General features: G+C 40.3%; 1 protein-coding gene and 1 long non-coding RNA gene across 2 annotated transcripts; both read right to left on the minus strand.

The window, feature by feature from the left end:
* Positions 1-656: 656 nt before the first annotated feature.
* Positions 657-12,503, minus strand: pdcd7 (programmed cell death 7). The gene is made up of 6 exons (XM_048615960.1): positions 11,901-12,503; positions 10,486-11,864; positions 7,436-7,574; positions 3,479-3,715; positions 1,895-1,979; positions 657-872 (listed from the first exon to the last, which is right to left on the minus strand). The coding sequence occupies exons 1-6, from the start codon at positions 12,454-12,456 to the stop codon at positions 743-745; spliced, it is 2,526 nt and encodes an 841-aa protein (XP_048471917.1). The 5' UTR covers positions 12,457-12,503; the 3' UTR covers positions 657-742.
* Positions 12,504-19,336: 6,833 nt separating this feature from the next.
* Positions 19,337-23,794, minus strand: LOC125486820. Its single transcript, XR_007265448.1, has 2 exons — positions 21,688-23,794; positions 19,337-20,467 (listed from the first exon to the last, which is right to left on the minus strand). It is a non-coding gene; the product is annotated as an uncharacterized LOC125486820 (long non-coding RNA).
* Positions 23,795-23,800: the final 6 nt, after the last annotated feature.

Raw genomic sequence — 23,800 nt, forward strand, 5'->3', positions numbered from 1 at the left:
AAAGCTCGTGGGTTGGCAGAGTGGTACACCACCACAGGCTTAAGCTTTAAGTCTCCACTGACACTGGCACCCAGCAGCACAGTCATACAATCCTTTGCTGCCTTAAAGCCTGCACCGTGTGTTTTATTCGTAGAAATGTAGGTTTTTGATGACATTCACTTCCAGTATAAACCTGTCTCATCCAAATTGAAAATTTTATCTAAGTGGTAGCCTTCCTCGTCAACTAATTTTTTTAATATGGGGGAAATGCCATTGCCTGCTCCTCGTCTGCACTGGCAGCTTCGCCACATAATTTTATGTTATGAAAAGCATAACAGTTCTTAAAACCAGCAAACCAGCCACTGCTAGCATTAAAGGCAGGCACATCTGCAGGATTTTCAGCATTTTCTTGTTAGATCTTCATAAATTGAGAAGGCTTTCTTTCTTATGATGTCGATGCATACTCTGTGCACCGATGGAATCATGTTATAGCCAACACAGGTTCGTGTTTTAGAAACAGCGTTCCCCTACTCATCAGTCGCATTATAGCCAATTTGAGATGCTGGAACATGTATTATAGCAGAACCACTGTATTGTGTTTCTGCTGACAAAGCCTCAAACGATCCACTAATTTTATGAATTTAAGATGTTATCAGAAAACTCACAGAACTCTAAAACAACTTGAATTAATCTTTATTAAATATAAAGCAGGTATTAATCAGCAATAAAATATTTCAGCCAGAGAGAAAATTGTTGAACAGCATCAACTCTCATTCTGTTTGAGTGCAGTTGCCCACGTGTCAGAAGTGGGTGGGTGTGGGAAGACCCAGCCCCGGGGAATACTGCTTCCATCAGGATGATCACCTGACACAAGATATCGATCCCATTCTTGTCTAAAGAGGAGAAAAGGAAAAATATTAAATCCAATTACTATAATCAACACCCCTTTATCTTAAGAACTGCTCCAGCATGCATTTATTGAGAGTGTAAATTGGTTCTGCCTACTTGGATTATTTACAAAACAGGTCTCAAACAGAAAGTGTAATCCAAGTTCAATGGTTTTGATAGGGGCTAAACCTTGAGGCTTAACCTCAAGCAGTGTAAAAAAGTGAACTGAAAAACAATGGAAGTATATTTAACAAAAGTAAAGCCAATTTTGAGCATCCAACCACAGTTAATGAGATGTATAGGTTACATGGATTAGCCATGGGAAATGCAGGGTTACAGGAATAGAGTAGGGGGGTGGGTCTGAGTGGGATGCTCTTTGGAGGGTCGGTTTGGACTCGATGGGCCAAATGGCCTACTTTCACACTGTAGGGATTCTATGAATTAGATTATTTGGTCCTTCCTTGAGAGAGTAGAAAGGAGGTGGTATTGCCTCCTGCAGAAAGAAACAGGTATCAAAGCATAACAAATCGTCTGGAAATTAACCAGTCTGGCAAATATTACGGAGCATTATAAATGATCCACCTGAAAAAGAACTAACTTTTCATGGCAAATGACCTGCTACACAAATATCCGAGAAATGCAAGAGGGTGGTAACCCTTGTTTGCCTCCAAGTACCAATTTCTTTTTATAAACTGCGTGGGTTTCGTTGACTTCATTGTTATTTAATAGTCAAAAATAATTACTTTCCATGTGAAAATTATAGGTCTGTCTTTATCTTCAACTCCAAGATACAATCCTAGTAAAAATTATTGCCCTCGGTGAGGAGGACCATTTTCTTCCTCAATTCATCCTATTATGTGGAAAGTCCTGTGGTTTATCAGATACATTTGGAAAAGGGGATGCATTTGAATTACGTGGAAACATTGAAACAGTTTCAGTAACATATGATAATTGTTTTAGAGACAATTGAACTGAATGATATCAACACATTTGAAGGCTTCAGATATCAACATTCATTAACCCTCACCTGATTTGCACGAGTGCATGTGAAGAATGCTCAGCTTGCAAATAATATTGGCAAAATGGCTGTAGTGGGTGGTCTGAAGGCAAATCTATTGAATCAAGTAAAACATTAATAAATCATTTAGTATTTGTAGTGTGCCATAACAGCAATACTTTAATGCATTGATCAATTCAGTTTGGTGTTCCACCCAGGTCTGAACTTTCAGAAACTCCTTTTTTGCACCATTTTAATCTGCTTGCAACCTGGAGCTCTTTTAAGGAAAGCTCCTGCTAAAGTATCATTCCAACAAATAGGAACTTTAGAAATAAATGTAACTCAACAGAACAAAATGTTATTATTTGTAAATCTCTTCCAAAAGTGGTGGATTATTCAACAACAGGGGTTATGGTTGAGTGTTAATCCCCATTACTTTAGTCAAATATTTTTACACATCATATTTGAGCTACTGTAACCAAAAATAAATCTTTCAACAGTTTTAACTATTTATCCACAGCCATGAAGCACTCCTCATTTCAAGGGATACAGCATACTAATGTTCCCAGGAGAAGAGACAGGAAGAATAAAACTGTTCTCATGGTTCAGTGGGAACCACAATTCCATTTGTAGTGACCGATACCTGCTGCTGTTAGCAAAGCACATTAAATGTCAATCAGCACAGATGAATAGAAAGTAAGCAAAATAGTTTTGGTCATGAGGGTACTTCATGGGTACAAAAGGTTTTAGTAAACTATTATCAGCAGCCCATATATTTAGATAACAGACAGCAATGTAGATGATGATTACTCAAAAAACCAAATCATTCAAATTCTTATAAGGAACACTAATGATATCAGTAATGAGAGTTGTAAACCAAAACTGCAATAAATCACTGCACTTCTGCAGATTGATGGAAATCTGAATAACCACTCAGTACTATTCAAATATTGAGCGCTCAGGCAGATTTACATTCTATTAAAAGCTCGTAGTCCTCAAACCAATTGTTCATTACCTATGTTCTCTTAAGTTAATTAGCTAAAACAGTAACAATTACACAGTGGTTCCAGATTCAAATATTCTGAATGACATTATTTATGAAATTTTAACACAGAATGTATATCACACCATACAATAGTGACTACACTACAAAAGTACGACATAACTGGAAACGTGCTTTCGTATTTCCCGAGATCAATGAACTTGCTACATCAATTCAGGTTTCCCTTTTATTGGTGACCTGGATGGTATTTTAGTTACACACAACAAGCATAAGTAAACTTTTCAAATTAGTCATTACTAATACTGAATAACTTTGCAGAACAAATACTGTGGATGCTGGGAACGAATAAAAATAGAAAACAAAGAAAATACCCAGCATCTGTGGAGAGAAAAAAGGTTAATGTTTCAGGTTGATGATCTGTTGTCAGAGGACTGGTAAAAGAACATCTAACAAACAAGTTAATGTTCTATAATTTTACATAGGTTTTCAGTTGCATGATGCTCAGTACGACAAGAACCAATTACATAACTTGCTCACTTTAATAAACTAACATTTTCTAAAAAAAACTGTACTGTTTATATTAAAATGGATAAGCTAGGTATTACAAATACCTGGATCTCCAAACATCATCATTTCCACTTCACGTTGTTGTTTCTCCAGTTTTTCCCTTTCTTTTTTCAGCTTTTTCTCATTTTCCCTTTTCCTTTCTTCTTCTTGTTCTCCTTCCAGCATAACTCTCAAGGCTCTTTCTTCTGCATCATATAAATTACTGCGTTTTTTAATCAGCTTTCTCAGTCTCTCAATATGATGTTCAAAGGTTTCATCAGCTGAAGGAGGAGGCTGAACGCCTGGAAAAGCAAACCAGCATTTGAATAGTCAGCGTGATTTAATTATATAGTTACAAACTGAACTGGTACAAAATCTTGAGCAAACTGTGCTAATTAGCATGAGTCTTTATTTAGCAAACTATTGCCAATTTTAAAACATATTACAGTGCAATCCAGTACCATAAAATTGCAGGAGTTAGAATTTAACAATGTCTATCAGTTTATTCCATACGTTACCACAGTAGGAATTAGAAGCATAAGGCAATACTTCTACAATGACTGACAAAAAATAAGCAGCTCCTGCCATGATAAAATCCATCGGAACACAATAGTTATTCAATTGAGTCAAAGTTCCCATATGCTGGATTATAAAAATTTCATGGTATCTTTTATTTACAATTTAGGACTTGTGCAAAATGAGATCAGACTTTTCCATTCTGAGTCAATTTGTTTGGTTAACACTCATACTCAAAAAACGTTGCATAAAATCATTTGAATTAAATGCACTGTCAACACAAGCCTTTTTTTTTAAAAGAATACTGTAGGATTCTTAATGTGGTTGAGCACTAAGTGTAAATAAATATTCTGATTGTACGTAATTCATTGCAAAATGGAAAAACTTTGAAATTAGCTTCCAATTAATTTTTCTACAATCTTTTATGGAATATAAATTAACTTATATTAAGTTTTTAAAAAGACAATGCAATAAAATGTTTGCAATATTAGTAATAGTTTAAAAATGAATTAGTGGTGTTAACACTTGCTATCTGGTAGTCAAGGGATTGTATCAGTATACGAGTCCATGACAGATTACGTCACAAGGCTCTTTGGAAGAAATACGATTAATAAGGTCTGTTATTATCTACGAAATACAAATGACTATCATAACGAGAAAATTAATGTAGTGAATGAGTTTCTATGTGCTAAATCTCCTTGCCTAAACATGTCATTTCTTATACGCATACTGCATGCTCTTAAGGCGCACTTGAGTTAAAAGTTCCATGCAAGTGCGCAATATTCTAAGGTATAGGCATAAACTTGCTGCATTCTCTGGTGTACTGTCATTTTGTCATTCCAGCATTTGAAAGCAACCAGCACTCATTGTAGAGCACCTGTGTTCTGCTTGCGACACCTTCCGATCGCAAACCATATCAACTCCCCTTCCCACTCCCTGGGTGACATGTCCATCCTGGGCGTCATGTCCATCCTGGGCGTCCTCTAGCGTCACAATGATGCCACCCAGAAACTGGAGGAGCAGCACCTCATATTCGACCTAGGGAGCCTACTGCCTGACGGCCTCGATGTGGATTTTACCAGTTTCAAAACCTCCCCACCCCTGGCCTCATCCCATGACCAACCCTCCCTCTCATCCCCGCCTCCTTGACCTGACACAACCTGTCCATCTTCTCTCCCATCTCTCCGCTCCTCCCACCTCACTGACCAATCCCCACCACTCCCTACCTGCACTCACCTATCACCATCCCACCTACCTTCTTCAGCTCCACCCTTCTTCTCTCTATTTATTTTGGAGCTCCCTTCTTCCCCCCCCCAACCATTTCTGAAGAAGGGTCCCAACCCGAAAGGTCAACTTGCCTGCTCCTCTTATGCTGTGTTCCTCCAGCGCCACAGTGTTATCTCGTGTAAATATCATTTATTTTCTCAAAAAAGTTGGGATCATATTTGCAGAAAGCAATTGAAAGAAAAAATTCACGCAATTGGCTAGCTGGGGCTGAATATGAAAACCAGAAAAGGTTTGCTGACTTAGCTTGCAGTATTAATGCATCTTTAATCATGGTTCAGTACAGTCGATTTTGCTATAGCGTGTGTTTCTTCAACACGAATTGGCTTTAATGCAATTGAAGAATTTAGATCACTATTTGTAGAAAGTGAACTTTTCTCACCTGTATTGGCTATAATGCGATCCTGGCCCCATTAGTTTAAATGGCATGGCTATTGCACGATTTTCTAATAATGCGGGATCAAACGAGTACAGAACTATCGTGTTATATCAGAAACGACTGTAAAACGATTTGTAAGTCTGTGTTGCAACCCTTGTGTGAATCAGAGTACTTGGTGATAACACTGATATGCAGAATAGTCAAATGCAGCAGACCTCTGCATCTTTTAAGAGTAGATAAACATTTGAAACAGGAATATAAATGACAATAGGAAGAGAAGTAGGGTTCATTCTGGATTGTGTTTTTTCAACACAGACAAGACAGGCCGATTAATCGTCACCTGTACTGGAAATCTGCACAGTTCTATGAACATTGCTGTCCAAAAGCTGTCTACATTGTGTAATTTGATACAAAATGTCAAGTTCTTGACAGTTGTCACAAGGCTGTACAATATATTTTTGATGAATTTTTTTCATTTTCAACAGGTTGAAACTATTGGAAATTTAATTGAGACAAGGCAAACTGCTTAAAATTCCACTTCAAGGTTGAGCTGAAAGAACAAAAGAATTACACACATGGAGGTGGTGTGTGTGTGTGAGAGAGAGAGAGATCGCACATGTGTGGACAGATTCATATTCTTCAGACATCCACTGAATTACTGTCTCAGGAAGACATTAACAAATGCACTATCACCATGGCTGTGTCAGGCAAAAACAAAGTATTTCTTGGAAATATACAGTAGAATCATAATTTCAGTGGAGGTTCCAAGCACTGGTTGAGCTATACTGGAAACGAAACTGCTGTCTATACTCTCCCGAAGAAACTGGCCCAGTTACCTCAGGAACGGCCATAAAGAAAGAGTGTCGACGAGCTGAAAATTTAAAATAACTGCAATATTTGGTACCAGGAACATGAGTAGACCATTGGCTCGTCAAGCCTGCTCCACCATTGAATAAGATCATGGCTGAGATGGTTGTAGTCTTGGCTCCACTCTGTTGTCTCTACCCCATAAGCATCAACCCCTTTGCCTAACAAAAAATCTTAATCAGCCTTGAGTAAATGTAACGACACAGCTTACGCTACCTGCTGGGGAGGATGATTCCACAATCTAAGAAGAGCAAGGAATCGGAGGGTTAAATGAGATCAGTCTCATGTGGATTCAGTTCAGTGAAGACCTATTGGGAGGGGTGGGGGTAAGGGATGGTGTGTCTAAAATCCATATAAGATAAATATTTTCTGCCCATCACTACCCTAAAAGGTTGACCAATTATTCTTAAACAATATCCACTGGTTTTACTTTCCCCTGCAAGATCAAATATCCTCTTGATATCCACCTATCAGTCCCCTCAAGATCTCATGCTGCTGACTGACATCCAAGAAACCAACAAATTCATCTCAGGTTAAATCTTACATCTCAAAGACCAAGGAAGATTACATATTCTTTTATCTTCCTTTGCACTGGACATTATCACCTATTAATTTTGTACGTGTTCGTATGTGTGGGCCAAGTGACAAGGGTCATTTGCTAGATGCTGCATCTTTATTATTTTTCTTGGGTTAGCAGGTAATAAACTTGTTTTTTCCAATTCAAGAAAACCTTATGATTGGCTATTCATTAACTACTGTAATTTACTTCAGTCATTGTTGTGACTAAGGTGGTTGGAAAGAGGGGAGACTATTTACCCTTCTCACTGGTCCTAACACGGTGTAACAGAAGGTCATCAGCTGACATACTACAACAGTGATATTTGTCAATTAGCAATCGTTTGCAGGATGGAAAGGAATAATTAAACTAAACCTGAAAATATATGCCAGTATCTATTACACCCTCTTACCAACACACCTTTTCTAGCTGCAGCTTCCTTCCTCAGTTTTCGCAGTTTCTCCAGTGCCCGCAGGATATCCGTTAGTCTTTTTGCATCTGCCTGTTTCTTCCGCACCTCTGACAAGACACCATCTGCTGCAACTTTCAGTTCACGTTCCTACAAACCGAAAATAAACCTGGTTACCGTGAACAGAATACTGAAGGAGCTGCAGGTGCAAAGGAATCATTAAACAAGATGCAACTGGGAAAATCTATTATTTCTGTAAAGCATTATTATGATAGCTTTTCTGTTAATTAATCCAAAATAATCTATTGCAAATTCCATTTCTCTGTTGATTTATTTAGTGAGATTGTCATAGTTTTGTGACAATCTTTTGAGAACTCTGGTTCTCAGTAACAATAGCAAACATTTCACTGGAGTTGCTAATTTACCCCAGCAAATTTTTATTTAAATTTCCCTTGTACATGTTCATGTGCTACGCCAATCATTCTTGTGGCATCTATAAATAAAATGCATACATGAGAATGAGAGAGTACTAACAATTACCAAAAGTCTTGAGGAGCATTGTTAAGTTAAAACTGTTACCTTTATCAACCCTTCTTCTGAGTATTAATTTTGCCCCAAAACTGTAACAATAGGCAGTATAATATTATCACCAATTAATTAGATTGCTGATAAGTTTAAAATTTGAATATCTTGATGAAACAATGAACAAAACGATTACGGCAAAAATATCTGTAAATTACTGTATCTGTGATACAATAGAAGTCTTAATATATTTTTTGCTATATAAAACATAATTCGAAAGAATTTCTACAGCAACCATACATTCTCTCAGCAATACATGATTTAACTACACATAAGATCATAAGAAGTGGAAGTAGGGCATTCAGCCCATCGAACTTGTTCCGTCAGTGAGATCATAGCTTAACTGATAATTCTCAACTCTACTTTCCCACTCTTTTCTGATAACCTTTGACTCCAATAGTGATTAAAAATCTTGATAACCTCAGCCTTGAATGTATTCAATGACCCAGCCTCAACAGCCCTCTGTGGTAAAGAATTCCACAGGTTTACAACTCTGAGAAGAAATTCCTCCTCATCCCTGTTTCAAATATGCGACCCCTTATTCTCTCTGGTCCTGCATCCATCCCACAAGGTGAAACATCCTTTCCACATATGCCCTGTCAAGTCCTCTAAGAATCTTGTATGTTTCAATAAGGTCACCTCTCATTCTTCTAATTTCCAATGAGTAACAGGCCCAACCTACTGAACATCTCTTTATAGACAGTCCCACCATACCTGGTATCAGACTGGTGAACCTGCTCTAGACTGTATCCAATGTCAGGATGTCCTTCCTTAGATAGATCAATTTTAAAACACATTAAAATCAACACAACAATTTACTGGATAACTTATAACAAAACCCCACTCAGCATTCTGTACATATATGATAGCAAACTAAAGACGCTAAACTAGTATATTTCCTCTTAGTGCAAATTTATCAGTTTTCTGAACAAATATTAATTTTTTCCAGATTGTAGTCCTGTTTACAACAACTGAACAAACTACAAACACATGTATAAAGGTTCATCCATATTATATGAAGGAATCAAAAGCTGAGCCAACTGTAAATTTATCAACCATATTTCTTTTATCCATTGATCGAGACAGCTTTGTGGCAGTGTATTCAATACACAAACCTAAAGCTCTAGTTTCTATCTGTGTGCTAAGTAGCTGCCAGTTTGCCCAACGCTTCATGACCAGTGAGATTTAATTCATTTAGAGCACTGAGTAATTGTCAAACATGGTTCACCTCAAATATATATTTGTACTTATTAAACATAGGGGCAGAAATTAGGCCATTGGGCCCATCAAGTCTACTCCGCCATTCAATCATGAGAAAGACCCCTTTATCCCCACTCTCTGCTTTCTGCCAGACAGCCAATCTTCTATCCATGCTAGCACCTTGCCTCTAACATCGTGGGCCCTTATCTTACTCAGCAGCCTTCTGTGTGGCACCTTATCAAAGGCCTTCTTGAAGTCCAGGTAGATAACATCCATTGGCTCTCCTTGGTCTACCCTGCTTGTTACTTCCTCAAAGAATTCTAGCAGATTTGTGAGGCATGACCTCCCCTTGATGAAACATGCTGACTTTGCCCTACTTTACCATACACTTCCAAATATTCAGAAATCTCATCCTTTACAATGGACTCCAAAATCTTACCCACAATTGAGGTTAGGCTAATTGGCCTGTAATTTTCCATCTTTTACCTTACTCCCTTTTTAAACAGAGGTGTCACGTTAGCCATTTTCCAGTCCTCTGGGACCCTCCCTGACTCTAGCAATTCCTGAAAGATCACCACTAACGCTTCCACTATCTCTTCAGCTATCTCCTTCAGTCCATCTGGTCCAGGTGATTTATCCACCTTCAGGCCAATCAGTTTTACTAGCACCTTTTCCTTGGTGATGAACACCATATCAGTTCTGCCCCCGGACTCTTTTGCATTTTTGGGAGATTACTCGTGTCTTCCACTGTGAAGACTGACGCGAAGTAATTATTCAGTTCCTCAGCCTTTCCTTGTTCCCCACTACTAACTCTCAACTGTCATTTTCCAGTGGTCCAATGGCCACTTTTGCCCTTTATTTACCTAAAGAAACTCTTACAATCTTCATTTATATTACTGGCTAGCTTACCCTCATTTAATCTTCTCCCTCCTTATTTCTTTTTTTGTTGCCTTCTGTTGGTCTTTGTAAGCTTCCCAGTCCTCTGGTTTCCTACTGCCCTTCGCCACATTATATGCTTTCTCTTTTGCTTTTATGCTATCCCTGACTTCCTTAGTCAGCCATGGTTGCCTCATCGTCTCTGTACCATGCTTCTTTTTCCTAGGGATGAATTTTTGCTGCGTCTCCTGAATTACTCCCAGAAACTCCTGCCATTGCTGTTCCATTGCTATTTTCTTTAATAAACAATGTATTTTTGTTACTGCCTGGATCTTATAATTGTTGCAATGTGCAAATCACTATTCCCTTTTACACGTAATATTAGAAGGAAATGATTAAGTACCCTCTTTTTCTCTTCAACTTCTCGAATACACTTCATTCTCCATTCATCAATTTTTGCTTCTTTTTCTGCTGTCCTTGCCTCTTCCTCTTGTTTTTCTAAACATCGCATTTGTTTCTTCCTTTGAATGCTGCTTCTTTTCTTTTTGATTCTTTCCAATTTCCTTTTCACAGCACTGAGGTAGTTGTCATCTTTTAATGTCTTTATTTTTTCCTGTAAAGCAGTTCTCATTTCAACTGCTTTCAGGTAGGATTCAGTCCAAACCGCTTCATTTTCAACATTATACCTTAATAGCTGGCATAAGGCAGTGAGCTCAGTTACAAGTTTACAAGCACTTAGTACTGATTCTTTTACTTCACTAACTGATGGGTAAGATCTGGGCTTTTTAATTTCACAAGGCTGCAGCCTACGTTTTGACAAGAATCGGGTAAGCCATAACTCATCTTGTTCTTTTAAAGGTTCATTATATTTAAAATTATGGGACAGTTGGTCTGATAACAAGTTTCTGGTCGTGGAGTCATTCCTGTGCAGTTGTTCAGCATTGACATCTTTAAGGTTTTGTGAAAAGTTAGCAACACTGGGCCATGGTGCTACCATGTTTTCATTGCTATACGGGATGTCACGGTCGTTTTTCCAAGACAGTATCTCCCCTGATGAATTTGGAAAGTTCTGCTGATTAGGCATGCCATGGCTAGGATTTATTAACTGAGAATTCTGAGGTCCATATGCCATAGATGAATTAAAGCCTCCACCACAAAGCAATGATTGGTCCTGGCAGGAAATGTTCTCAGACTGGGAAGGCATGCTGTGGATTTGAGGTAGCACATTGTTGGCAACTCTAGCTCTCTGTGAGAAGGGTGTATGTTTCTCAGGATTTAAATGCTCCCAGAATGGATAGCGTTGAGAATCCATTTGTTCAGGTTGAAATGGAAGCTGGGAACGATGTGACAATCCCTGCCGAAGATAAGCTGAGCGGTCCTGTTGTGAAAATCCCTGTGGGACACTAACTTGATCTTTGCATTCATAACCCTGCTGGTGGGGCAGATGTTCCTTCTGCTCTTGATGCTGGGGTACGGAAGGGCAGCCTGGAAGGTGGGGAGGTTCACCTTGAGGGGGATGATTCCATGGACGGGGTACACGCTCATGTTTTTGTAAGTGAGACATGTAGTCTAGGTGCTGATGACTGTTTGGGTGAATTGGGTATTGTTGACCTTGTGGGTGTGGAGAGTGATCTTGATGTTGCTGACCCTGGCTGTCAGGGGGTTCATCTCGATGTTGCTGATCCTGGGGGTGAGGGCGGTAGTCTCGATGTTGCTGACCCTGGGGGAGAGGGGGTTGATCTTGATGCTGCTGGCCCTGGGAGTAATTTCCATGCTGCTGACCCTGGGGGTGAGGTGATCGATCTTGATGCTGCTGACCCTGGGGGTGAGGGGATCGATCTTGATGCTGCTGGCCCTGGGAGTAATTTCCATGCTGCTGGCCCTGGGGGTGAGGGGATCGATCTTGATGATGCTGGCCCTGGGAGTGAGGGGGTTGGTCCCGATGTTGCTGACTCTGGGGGTGAGGGGGTTGGTCACGGCCCCATGGCTGGGGAGGGTAGTTCCGCAGGCGGTCTCGGTGGTCCGGATCCCACTGCGGCTGCTGGCCGTATTCTTGCAGGGGCTCCACCCTGTTCAAAGTCGGAGCAGGCCCTCCCGGGCCGCCCTGTTGGAAGCTCTCCGCGGGGGGAGCGGGCAGCCGCCAGTCTCCCCCGGCCGCAGCCCGGCCCTGAGCCAGGCCTCTCTCTGGCCCCGGCAAACCAGGATGGCGGGAGAGAGAAAACGCGGCACCAAGCCTCTCCTCATTCCTAATCCCGGGGTTATAAAAGGAATCCCGGCCTCGGTTGAGAAGCAACAAAGCCGCAGGCGGTGGCGGTACAAATGCCTCATGGCGCCGCTCGGGAAGACCGGAATAAAATGGCGTCGGCCGCTCCATTTGCCGCCCGAGACCGCCGGCACCCGCCGTATGCTGATTAGTCAACTCTTCTGTCAATCAACGCCAGGCGAAGGCGGAGTTACAAAGGAGTGGCCAATCCACATCAAGCGTAGGCGGGTTTGTCGGGAACCAATGGAAGTGTCGCCTTGAGCGCCCCCCAGAGTCGGGCGGACCAAGCCGTCAGCCAAGAGAAGCCAAGATATCAATGAACTGGAAGGTACCAGTGGGTTGGGACCATGCTAATGTGTCACACTTAACAAAGGAGCTAGGTAGAAGGTGGGAAACGATGGACCAATTAATTTGATCTCCGTAGTAGGCATGTTGCTGGAGCCAATCTTAAAGGAGGAAACGAGACAAAAAAACTGCAAATGCTGGAATCCAAGGTAGACAAACAGGAGCCTGGAAGAACACAGCACTTCTTCAGTCCCAAGAAGGGTAATACCTGAAATGTTAACTTTTCCTTTCCTCCAGTTGCTGCCTGGCTTGCTTTTTGTCTATATTTAAAGGGGGAAGATAACTGAACACTGTTTTCAAGGTGGTGGTGGAGTTGCAGTGCAGCATGTGGGCTCCTGCCCAGAGCTCACCTACTCCATTCGCTTTTACTTTTCATTTTGTTCTTTCATAGCTTTTTTTTTCTTGCCTTAATCTGCGTACCTTCTATATCGGCAGCTTCAAGGTGTCCAGCGTGTCTGAGGCAAGGTTTCTTCCGGCCACAGCGGTGGAGGGAGTTGACTTTAGTGCAGTGTGGAGGAGATTGAGCCCACAGTGCAGGAGATCAAGCCTAGCGATGATAGATGTCCCCCAGCATCTGTGGCGGTTGCGAGAGCAGGCAGCCTGAGGTCTTCCGGCATCTGTGGCAGCGTTGAGTGCAAGGGAGAGTGAGTCAAACATGGAGGCGATCAAGCCCAACACAGAGGTGATTGACCCAGTACGGAGGAGATTCAAGCCTTGTGGGGAGTGCAAGCTCAGCATAGGTAAGCACTTAAGAAGGACTGTAATATTGAACTTTTAACTTTATTTCTTTATTTTCCTATGTTATACTAAGAAAGACATTATTGTTGAATTTTTAACTTTATTTCCTTGTTTTTCTACTTTGTACTTGAGATTTTGTACCTAGGTACCTTTGCAGCTAAGATGGTGTCAGGAATTCATTTTTAACTGTACTCCTGTATTCCTGTACTTGACTAGAGTCATGGAGTAATACAGCATGGGACAGGCCCTTCAGCCCAAATTGGTCCATGCTGACCATGGTGCCCACTCAGCTAGTTCCAATTGCCTGCCTTTGGTCCATACCCCTCTAAACCTTTCCCATCCATATACCTATCCAAATATTTTTTTAAATGTTCCTATTGTACCTGCCCACACCACTTTCTCTGGCAGCCCTGTGATGCCGCTTTCAACAAACTATGTACTTGTACTCCTAGGTCCCTCTGTTCCACAACACTCCTCAGGACCTTATCATTTACTATACAAGTCCTACCTTGGTTTGATTTACCAAAGTGCAACACCTCACACTTATCTGTATTGAATTGCATTTGCCAGTCCTCAGCCAACTTCCCCATCTGATCAAGGTCCATCTGTAACTTTTGATAACCTTCCTCGCTATCAACAATACCTCCTAATTTTGTATCATCTGCAAACTTACTAATCATGCCTTGTACATTCACATCCAGATCATTTATGTAAATAACAAATAACAAAGGATCCAGCACCGACACCTGTGGCACACCACTAGTCACAGGCCTCCAGTCCAATAAACAACCTTCAACCATCACCCTCTGCCTCCTACCATCGAGCCAATTTTGAATCAATTAGCTAGCTCTCCCTGGATCCCATGCGACCTAACCTTCGTGACTAGCCTGCCATGCAGGACCTTGTCAAAAAGGCCTTACTAAAAAGGCCATCTATCCTCTTGATTACCTTTTCGAAAAATTCTAAAAGATTTGTCAGACATGACTTCCCGCGCACAAATCCATGCTGACTATCCCTAGTCAGACCCGGACCATCCAAATGTTGGTTGATCCTGTCCCTCAGTATACTCTCCAATAACTTGCCTATCACTGATGTCAGGCTCACTGACGTCAGACCACATGTGACAATAATATCTAATTCTAATTGGAAAAACAAAGCTCAATTCACCAATGTCAGCACTTTCATCTTTCATGAAGGGTGCTAGAGTTCTTTGAGGATGTAATCAGCAAAGTAGATAATGGGGATCCAGTGGATGTGGTATATTTAGACTTCCAGAAAACATTTGACAAGGTGCTGCATAAAATACTGATCCAGAAGGTTAGATCCCAGGGGGTTAAGGGTAGAGCACTGGCTTGGATAGAGGATTGGCTGATGGAAAGCAGAGGGTTGGGACAAATGTGTCCTTCTCTGGATGGTGAACTGTAACTAGTGGGGTGCCATGGGGGTTCAGTTCTTGGACCTCAACTATTTACAATCTATATAAATGATTTGCAATCAGGGACAGACTGTAACAGAGCAAACTTCATGGATGATACCAACATTGGTAGGAACGCAGGCAGTGATGAGGAGGTAAAGAGTTTACAGATGGATATTGATAGGCTAGGAGAATGGGCCAGAGTCTGGCAGATGAAGTTTAATGTGGATATGTTCAAGGTTGTCCATTTTGGCCAGAAAAATAAAAGGGCAAATTATTATTTAAATGGAAAGCAGATTCAAAGTGTGTCAGTGCAGAGGGATTTGGGCGTCTATGTGCATGAATCACAGAAAGTGGATATGTAAGTGCAGCATTTAATAAGAAAGGCGAATGGAATCCTGACATTTATTGCAAAATAACTGGATTAAAGAAGTAAACAAGTGCTGTTACAATTGTATAAGGCATTGGTGAGACCACATCTGGAATATTGCGTCCAGTTTTTGTGTCCTTACTTGAGGAAGGATATGGTGGCACTGGAGGCTGCTCAGTGGAGGTTCACAAGGTTAATTGCAGGGGGAACAGTTGAACACCTTGGAATTGTACTTGCTGGCGTCCAGAAGAATGAGGTGGGATCTGACTGAGGCACATAAAAAGCTAAAGGGGATTGATAAAGTGGACGTTGAACAGCTGTTCCTCCTTGTGGAACAATCTCAAACAAGAGGGCATAGATATAGCGTGAGAGGAGGTAAGTTCAAAGCTGAGATGAAGAGAAACTTCTTTTCTTATAGTGTTGTTAATCTGTGGAACTCACTGCCTCAGAGTGCAGTGGAGGCAGAATCAATCACCAGATTCAAGAAAGAAATAGACATGTTTCTGATGAAAAGCAGGATAAAGGGCTATGCAGAGCAGGCAGGAGAGTGGAGTTGAACCGAGGATAAGATCAGCCACAATCGTGCTAAATGGCAGAGCGGGCTCAAAGGACTGAATTGCCTATTCACACTCCTAATTCCTATGCTGTAAGATCAGAAAAATGCAACATCAAAAAATTCTGAAGAGGGGTTACACTGGACTCTAAACGTTAACTCTGTTTCTCTCTCTGCAGATGCTGCCAGATCTGCTGAGTTTCTCCAGCAATTTCTGCTCGATTCAGATTTCCAGCTTTTAGTTTTATATGAGCATCAAAAAATTGCCACTTCAATAAACCATCTTGCTACGATTTGCCAGCAAAGTTCAATGTAAGCTGGAGGAACAGCATCTCATTTTCTGCTTTGGCATTTTACAGCCTTCAGGACTCCACATTGAATTCAAGAACTTCAGAACATGAACTCTGCCCTCTATTAGATTACATCTCCATTCTCTGTGTTTTGTTTGTGCCTTCTTGGCTTTGCTTTCAGCAGTGGTGACCTGTTCTCTCATTGCTGCAGAATTCCTAGCTTCTGATTTATATTTGTAACTGGCCACGATATGTGCATGTCTGGTCCAGTTCAGTTTCTATTCAATGCTAGCTGTCAGGTTGCTGGTTGTGTGTGTGTGTGTGTGTGTGTGTGTGTGTGTGTATGTTGGGGGGGTGGTTTCAGTGATGGTAATGCCATTGAATGTCAAGGCATTAGAATGCGATACCCATAACTTCTAAAGCGATGTGAAGTTGAGCAATAACAAAGGAACAGGAGAAGGCGGTTCCATCATTCAATGAGATCATGGCTGGTCTGCATCTTAATTGTACAGTAGTTCCAATACAATAACTGCATCAAGATGGATTAATAAATAGCTGACAGGATCATTTATAGGTATTATAGGAGTCAGAAAAAAAATTTATATTAGTTTTGAGAGATCTTGCACTTAAAGGATTGAACATTTATGTGAGCAAATCTTTTACTGTCCTATATTTTCACCGTTCGCGTCAACAATACAAAGGGTACGATTGATACCAATTCATCAAATTTATTCTCTCACAGATGCACTGACTAGACCAGTATTTATTGCCCTTCCTGAATTAGCCTCAAGCTGATAGTGAATGATCATTTTGAACTGCTGCAATTCACGTGACGTTGCACCCCAGTGCTGTGTAAGAGAGATCAATATTTTGACCCAGCAACTGTAAAAGAACAGTGATATTCTATGCAGATTTATTCCTCTAAATGCTGTTGGCTAGTTAGTGGTCTGTAGACTTCATCAAGTGATGTAGGTGTACCCTTCTTGTTCTTTAGCTCTAGTCAAATTGAACCCTCTGAGACATCATCTACCTCTAGCACTGCAGGGCTCTCCTTAACTATTACTACCATCCCAATCATTTTTGTTCCTTTCCTATAGTTCCTAAACATCCAGCAACTTGAATATGTAACACTGAGCCCGGCTGTCCCTTCAGCCTGATCTTTTACCATCACAATATCGTGATTCCATATGCCAATCTGCATCTATAACTCATCACTTATTTACTATACTCCAAACAATCATACGGCATACACCTGATTTTAAAGTTTTAATTTCAGACTCCAGCTTAATTTACACAGCTCAAGTGCTATATGTCTCCCAATATTTTGTGCACTGTGTGTTGCTCTCTAATATTCTGCCTTAGTTCCAGCATCTCTCCAAAGCTAGTTTAGAGCCTCCCCACCAGGACTAGCAAAAATGACCTATAAAGGAACTCTGCCCCAGCTAGGTTCAGGTGCAATCTGTCTAGCTAGTACAGGTGTTATTTTCACCAAAGCCGGTCCCAGTATACCAGGACTGTGAAGCCCTCTCTCCAGCACCATCCTTCCAGCCATGCATTCATCTATTATCCTCTATGTCTGTACTCACTATCATGGGCTAAAGGGAGTAATCCAGAATACTGCTTTTGAGATCTTACTTGTTAATCTTCTACATAATTCCATAAACTCTGACCATAGGGTCACATCCCTTTTTGAATCTCTTAAGATTTTTGCCAGTGCCATGACATTTGATCATTTTCTATGAGAACAACGTCCTGTAGAAACTCTGTGACCTCCCTGACCTGGGCCCAGGAAGGCAACACACCAGCCTGGATTTATGTCTATGGTTGCAGAAACGTCTGTTAGATCTCCTAACTAGTGATTTGCCTTATACTATTGCACTTCCATGCTTCCTGCTGTACAGTTGGCATATTGATGGTCTACCACAGGCCTGGTGCTTGCTGCATTCCTCAGAGGACCCATCACCCTCACCAATATCCAGGTGAGGAAAGCGGATTCTCGTGTGGAACCTCAGGGGGATCCTGCAATGTCTAACTGGTTGTCTGGTGGTCACTCATTTCCTATCTGCCCAATCTGTAGTATAACCCTTTCTCCAAACCTAAGGCCTTGCGGATGGACCACAATGGCTCCAGCCACAATTTGAGTTTTTAAAATCTGGACGTCAAGACTCTGTAGCTGGTGACACTTCCTGCACTTTATCTAGGTCACGTGAAGTGTCTGCAATCCACTGCAATGCCACGTGATGGTATTTTGCAAGGTTGAGCTGTTGTGACTTAGCACAACTCTGATAAAGCTATTAACTACAAATGGAAGATTAAATATTAATGAACTTGCTTCTCTCGTTCCTATCTGGTCGATCAGTTATATTGACTTTTGGGAGAGAGGACTAAATTAACAGGTTCAGCAGAGGGGGTTGGTAAAAAGCTGAAACAAAGGGTCTCCTTGAACTTCATCCAGGGTATTTATAGCCACATGTGTACAGTTTGTTACGGTTCACCGCTTTTGTTGACCCTTTCCCATGTATGAGTGATCCACATTTTCCTGTTCTTAGTCTCAAAGACTTGTGCTTAAGCTCTGATCATATTTCCTTAAAATAGAGGGTATGAAGCCTCTGTATTACAATTTGGGCTTTTGTTAAAGCAGAAAGGGAAGGTGATGGCCTAGTGGCATTATCGCTGGACTGTTAATCCAGAGACCCGGATAACATTCTGGGGACGTGGGTTCGAATCCCACCACAGCAGACGGTGGAATCTGAATTCAATAAGTATCTGGAATTAAGAATCTAATGATGACTGTGAATCCATTGTCGATTGTCAGGAAAAACCCATCTGGTTCACTAATGTCCTTTAAGGAAGGAAACTGCCATCCTTACCTGGTCTGGACTACATGTGACTCCAGACCCGCAGCAATGTGGTTGACTCTTAACTGCCCTCCGGGCAATTAGGGATGGGCAACAAATGCTGCCTAGCCAGCGATGCCCTAATCCCCTTAATGAATTTTAAAAAAAAGTTTCACAATCACTCCCATTAGTGGAGTTTGGATCAATTTTGATTTTTTTCCCCCGTAAGTTGCTCTTAGTGGATAGTTACCATGAACGATTAAAAGATGGATTAAAACAACTTCTGCGTGCTATCCACTTCATTTTGGATGTCCAGACATTAAGCACAGATTGAATTCATTAAATATCAATTGCTTCACAGTTTAATGAGGAATAAGGTACAGAATTTCTAATATAATCTATACAGTATATGGGATGGAAAAGTAAGTGACAGACTTGCATAAGTTTTGCTTTGAATGATTTTAATATCAATTGATTTCTTGTACCATACACTTTTTACCCTACTTAAATATTTGACCTTGCATAGGAAATAAGAAATCAGTGAATAGGAAGCTCTCTGAACTGCTTATATCTTTCAAGACAAGGATTTTCAAAGAAACATAGATTTCATAGTGTTACATGCAAAAATCCAGTTGCATGATGCAAGTGTTTCACTTGACAATTCATATAAACCTGATTACAGCAGTTCACAAACTCACCTGTGGAAATATAAATCTCATTTAATAAGCCAGTAAGCACTGAACTAAGTCACTTCAACCTTTTAATAAAACACAATCTCTAAGTATGAAATTAGGCAATTTGTAAATCAACAATAAGATGTCATTATTGGCATTAAAATATTTTATAACATTTGGTTGAAAATTCATTCTGCTTGGTGATTGGGTTCTGGAGGCTCCCCCATTTCAATTAAGATAAAAATATTATTGCAATGAAAGTATAGGAGTTCACAAGGGGCTCTGGTGGTACAGTGGTAGTACACTGATCTCTTGCAACAGGAGGCCCAGATTCAAGTCACACCTGCTCCAGAGGTATACCACAACACAATAAACAGGTTGAAGAAGTTGATGTCAAGATAAAACTCTAACGTTTGCCGTTGCTCAGTCTTCAGCTGGCATTTTTAAAAATCTCAAGTCTCAAAGGTTATCAGAGATTTGAGGTTTCCATTAGATCAGCCATGAATTGAATGGCAGATCAGGCACCAAGGGCTGAATGACCTACTTTTGCTCCCGGATTATCTTACATGCAATCAGAGAAAATAAACTAATCGTAGACACAACCAGCATTTGGTCTTTAACCTTTCTGCTTATTTTCAAACAACAATTTAGGAGTCCAAACACTTAAGGCAGTGTCATCACTTAATATTGGATCAGTGTGAAGCAAGTTGTAAGCCTAGTAACTGAAGTGTAGTCAATGCTCAGAACTAGGGTTACAGCTAATCTGAAATACCTGGATTCCATAATGATTATAAAATCTCTGCAACTGGACCATTATCAATAAAAACCAAAAGAACTGCGGATGCTGTAAATCAGGAACAAAAACAAAGTTGCCGGAAAAGCTGAGCAGGTCTGGCAGCATCTGTGAAGTAGAAAACAGAGTTAACGTTTCGGGTCCGGTGACCCTTCCTCAGAACTGTGCTGTGCACAATCAAGTACTCACTGTTTGGCCAATGCAGTTTTTGTTATTTACTTTCTTGGGGTCCCAGTGTAAGTGTAAGTTCTGCACAACTTCAATTCTTGTCTGAGGCTTTGTCCTCTGGTTTCCAAACCCACATTCACTGTCATCATCCTGATTCTTGGTTCATTAGTCCTCAGACCCTTCTTAGGAAGGGTCACCGGACCCGAAACGTTAACTGTTTTCTCCTTCACAGATGCTGCCAGACCTGCTGAACTTTTCCAGCAACTTTGTTTTTGGACCATTATCAATAATGCCCAAGTTGATGTATTGAATAGGCTGCAGTACACAAAACAGGCCTCAACCAGTGCTGAATCTTTCTAGGTTTCAGAATGATGTAGCCAACACCCACTGACCTCTGGCAAAGGCCTCAGAGGCTTTCCATTTTCAGAGAGGAAGCTAGCAGAATTCCACTCGCAATTGTGTTATATTGTTAGATCGATACCAGCTTCCGTAAATGGATAACAAACTATTTATTTGCATTTCATAGTTCAATACAAACTCCAGTTTGCTCTCTCCAGTCCTGACCAACTCCTCTTGCTGAGGAGAGCCAACTTTTGGATATATGCTCCAATGAACATTTAGTTGCTCCCTTATCTCGAGCATATCCCAGTTCAGTTTTGAAGGGCCCATTGTTTACAACATTTTCATTCTGCACCAGATTAAATGTATATTATTGCCTTGAAGAGCTGCATACGCTAATGAACCAAGAATCAGGATGATGACAATGAATGTGGGTTTGGAAACCAGAGGAGAAAGCCTCAGACAAGAATTGAAGTAGTGCAGAATTTACACTTACACTGGGACCCCAAGAAAGCAAATAACAAAAAACTGCATTGGCTAAACAGTGAGTACTTGATTGTGCACAGCACGCAAAATTTGCTTGGATAATAAAGGTGTGGAAGACCATTATGACAATAACTAACACAAACAACACACAAGCTACCAACACACACGCAAGTCAAGAATAACCAAATGTGATGGTTAGGACTCCAGTTGGTACCATTGCCAGATCCAGAAGGATTATCAAGCCTCCAATACATTATACAGATTCTTACATATTTAACTTTTATTGTTCTTATTTCTGTGTAAATAGCTTTGCATACTACCTAATGTATACTTACTGTGATGAAGGCTCATATTATTTGGAAACTGGTGTTCTGAAGGAGGAAAAATTAATTTTAGTTTTCACTTCTCTGAACATCTTACTTGGTTTACAGGTCATTGTTCAAAATGATTTTCTTACTTTTTAAAATAATCTCTAAGAAATGTGAATTTAGCTAAATGACTAGCGATCCACTCAGGGAGATGATTGCTAAGGTTTTTGCTGAATTAAGTTTCACAGTTTGTTGAAGGGAGGGCTGGGAGTACTCATTCATTGCAAGAGATATAACCCTTCACAGTAGAGGCATTATCTTTCGAGAATGCTACTAACAAAAATGGAGGAGAATCACGAGTTGCTTTCAAGACTACTGATCACTGTTTCTTGCCAGGCAGCGCAGTTTCTGCTTATTGTGAAAATGCACTTGCAACTGTGTGGTTTTGTAGCCACTCTGAATTTTCCAAGACCCGAATCTTCACCATAAACTCAATTTCTTCTTTGGGCTATTACCCGTGTACCAAGGGTCTTCGAAATTCATCCATTAATTTATGATATGCATGGGAAAATGTTCAGGTTACTTTCTACCCCCTCACACTTTGAAATGACTTTACAATCTTGCCTATTTTAAGTATTACTTAATGAGTTTCCAGTGTTGAAAATTCTAAATTACGTGCAAACTTATTGATCAAGTGTTGGCAGTTTCAATACCGGATTCTTGCCCTTGTGAGATTGCAGGAGATACAGAAAGGAAAGTGAAAAGAATCCACAATAATAATTTACTGAGAAATACAAAGTCTCCTTATGGTTAAATGGACAAAGAAACCATCCGGTAAACAATGAAGCATAAATCATGGGTTTCATCCAATTCTCTGGTTTTCCAGCAACGACAGTGAACCTGCCGAATTTGCCTCAGAACTCCAGGATTACTGATGTGGATTTATAATTTCTACTCCAAATCCACTTTTGACATCCAGTTGTAGGAATTGGCTCAGTTGTGATGCAATCCAGGACTGAACAACTTGATACCATTTGTTAAGGTATTCATGAACTCTGGTAAAGTGAAAAATTCCTCTTACACCTTTCCTCCCTAAAATTTGCTCTTCTAATTCCTCATGCTCAATTATGATGACTGTGGTAGAAACTTCAATATATTGAAGTATTCTGTATTAAAACATTTCTACCCCAAATTTAAGACAAAATGCCATCTGGCATTTCCCCTGCTGCAGTTTCTGGATATAGTATCAGTTCTGGTTTACATGTACAGCTCCAAAATGTGTACCAGTTTTTGATTTTATTTTCCCCATGTCTCCATTAATCGTTTAAAATTGTTCCAAGTCTACATGTTCACTGTTTGTTTCAACAAATGTCACAGTTTGTAAAGTGCTTACCGTACACACTTTATTTGTATAACCAGAGATTTACAATAATTCATCTTCAAATCCTTTAATGTTGCAATGAAGTCAATTTTTAAAAGGACAAAAATCCATCCTGTTTCTGGTCAACAATAGCATAAAAGGAAGTTCAGAAAAATATGTTACGGGTTTGTTTCTTGTGCAGCATATTAAATGCATCTAAAACAATGTTATGTATACTTTAGCACAAGCAAAATGAAACCAAAATCATTTTCAAACTATTGTAATCAAAAAATTGAAGCTGAAATCCCTGCAATACCTGTGTTAATAAAACCGGTTTATTGTTTAATCCCATTGACACTTCTTGTGACCCCTTTTGCCTCAATTTGATTCCTAAATCCTAAATGCAAACAGGGAATCGAAATTTTAAAAGAAAACTTTGTAATTTGACCACAGTACATCTAGCTCAAAGTAACAGCGAAATTTCTAGATGCAAAGAAAACTAAAGGGTTTTTCGGTAAGATCTTCTGTTCCTTATATGGGGTGCAAAGATGCATCTTGTGTTCCTAAACAGTTACTGTAGGGAAGCAGCTGCTAAAAATTGTAACATAAACACATCCAAAATGTGTTTACAGTAAAATTCACACAGCATAATGGCCACTGTACAAAATTTTGCTATTATACAAATACGTGATCAGTTTCACTGGTCTGCTGAGATCATGTCAAAGGGAGGAGTCTTTCAGCCCTTTCCAAAAAGCTGTTCTCTTTAAAGAATAACTCTCT

Source organism: Rhincodon typus, chromosome 33 (genome assembly GCF_021869965.1).
Source record: "Rhincodon typus isolate 14 chromosome 33, sRhiTyp1.1, whole genome shotgun sequence".
NCBI lineage: Eukaryota > Metazoa > Chordata > Chondrichthyes > Orectolobiformes > Rhincodontidae > Rhincodon > Rhincodon typus.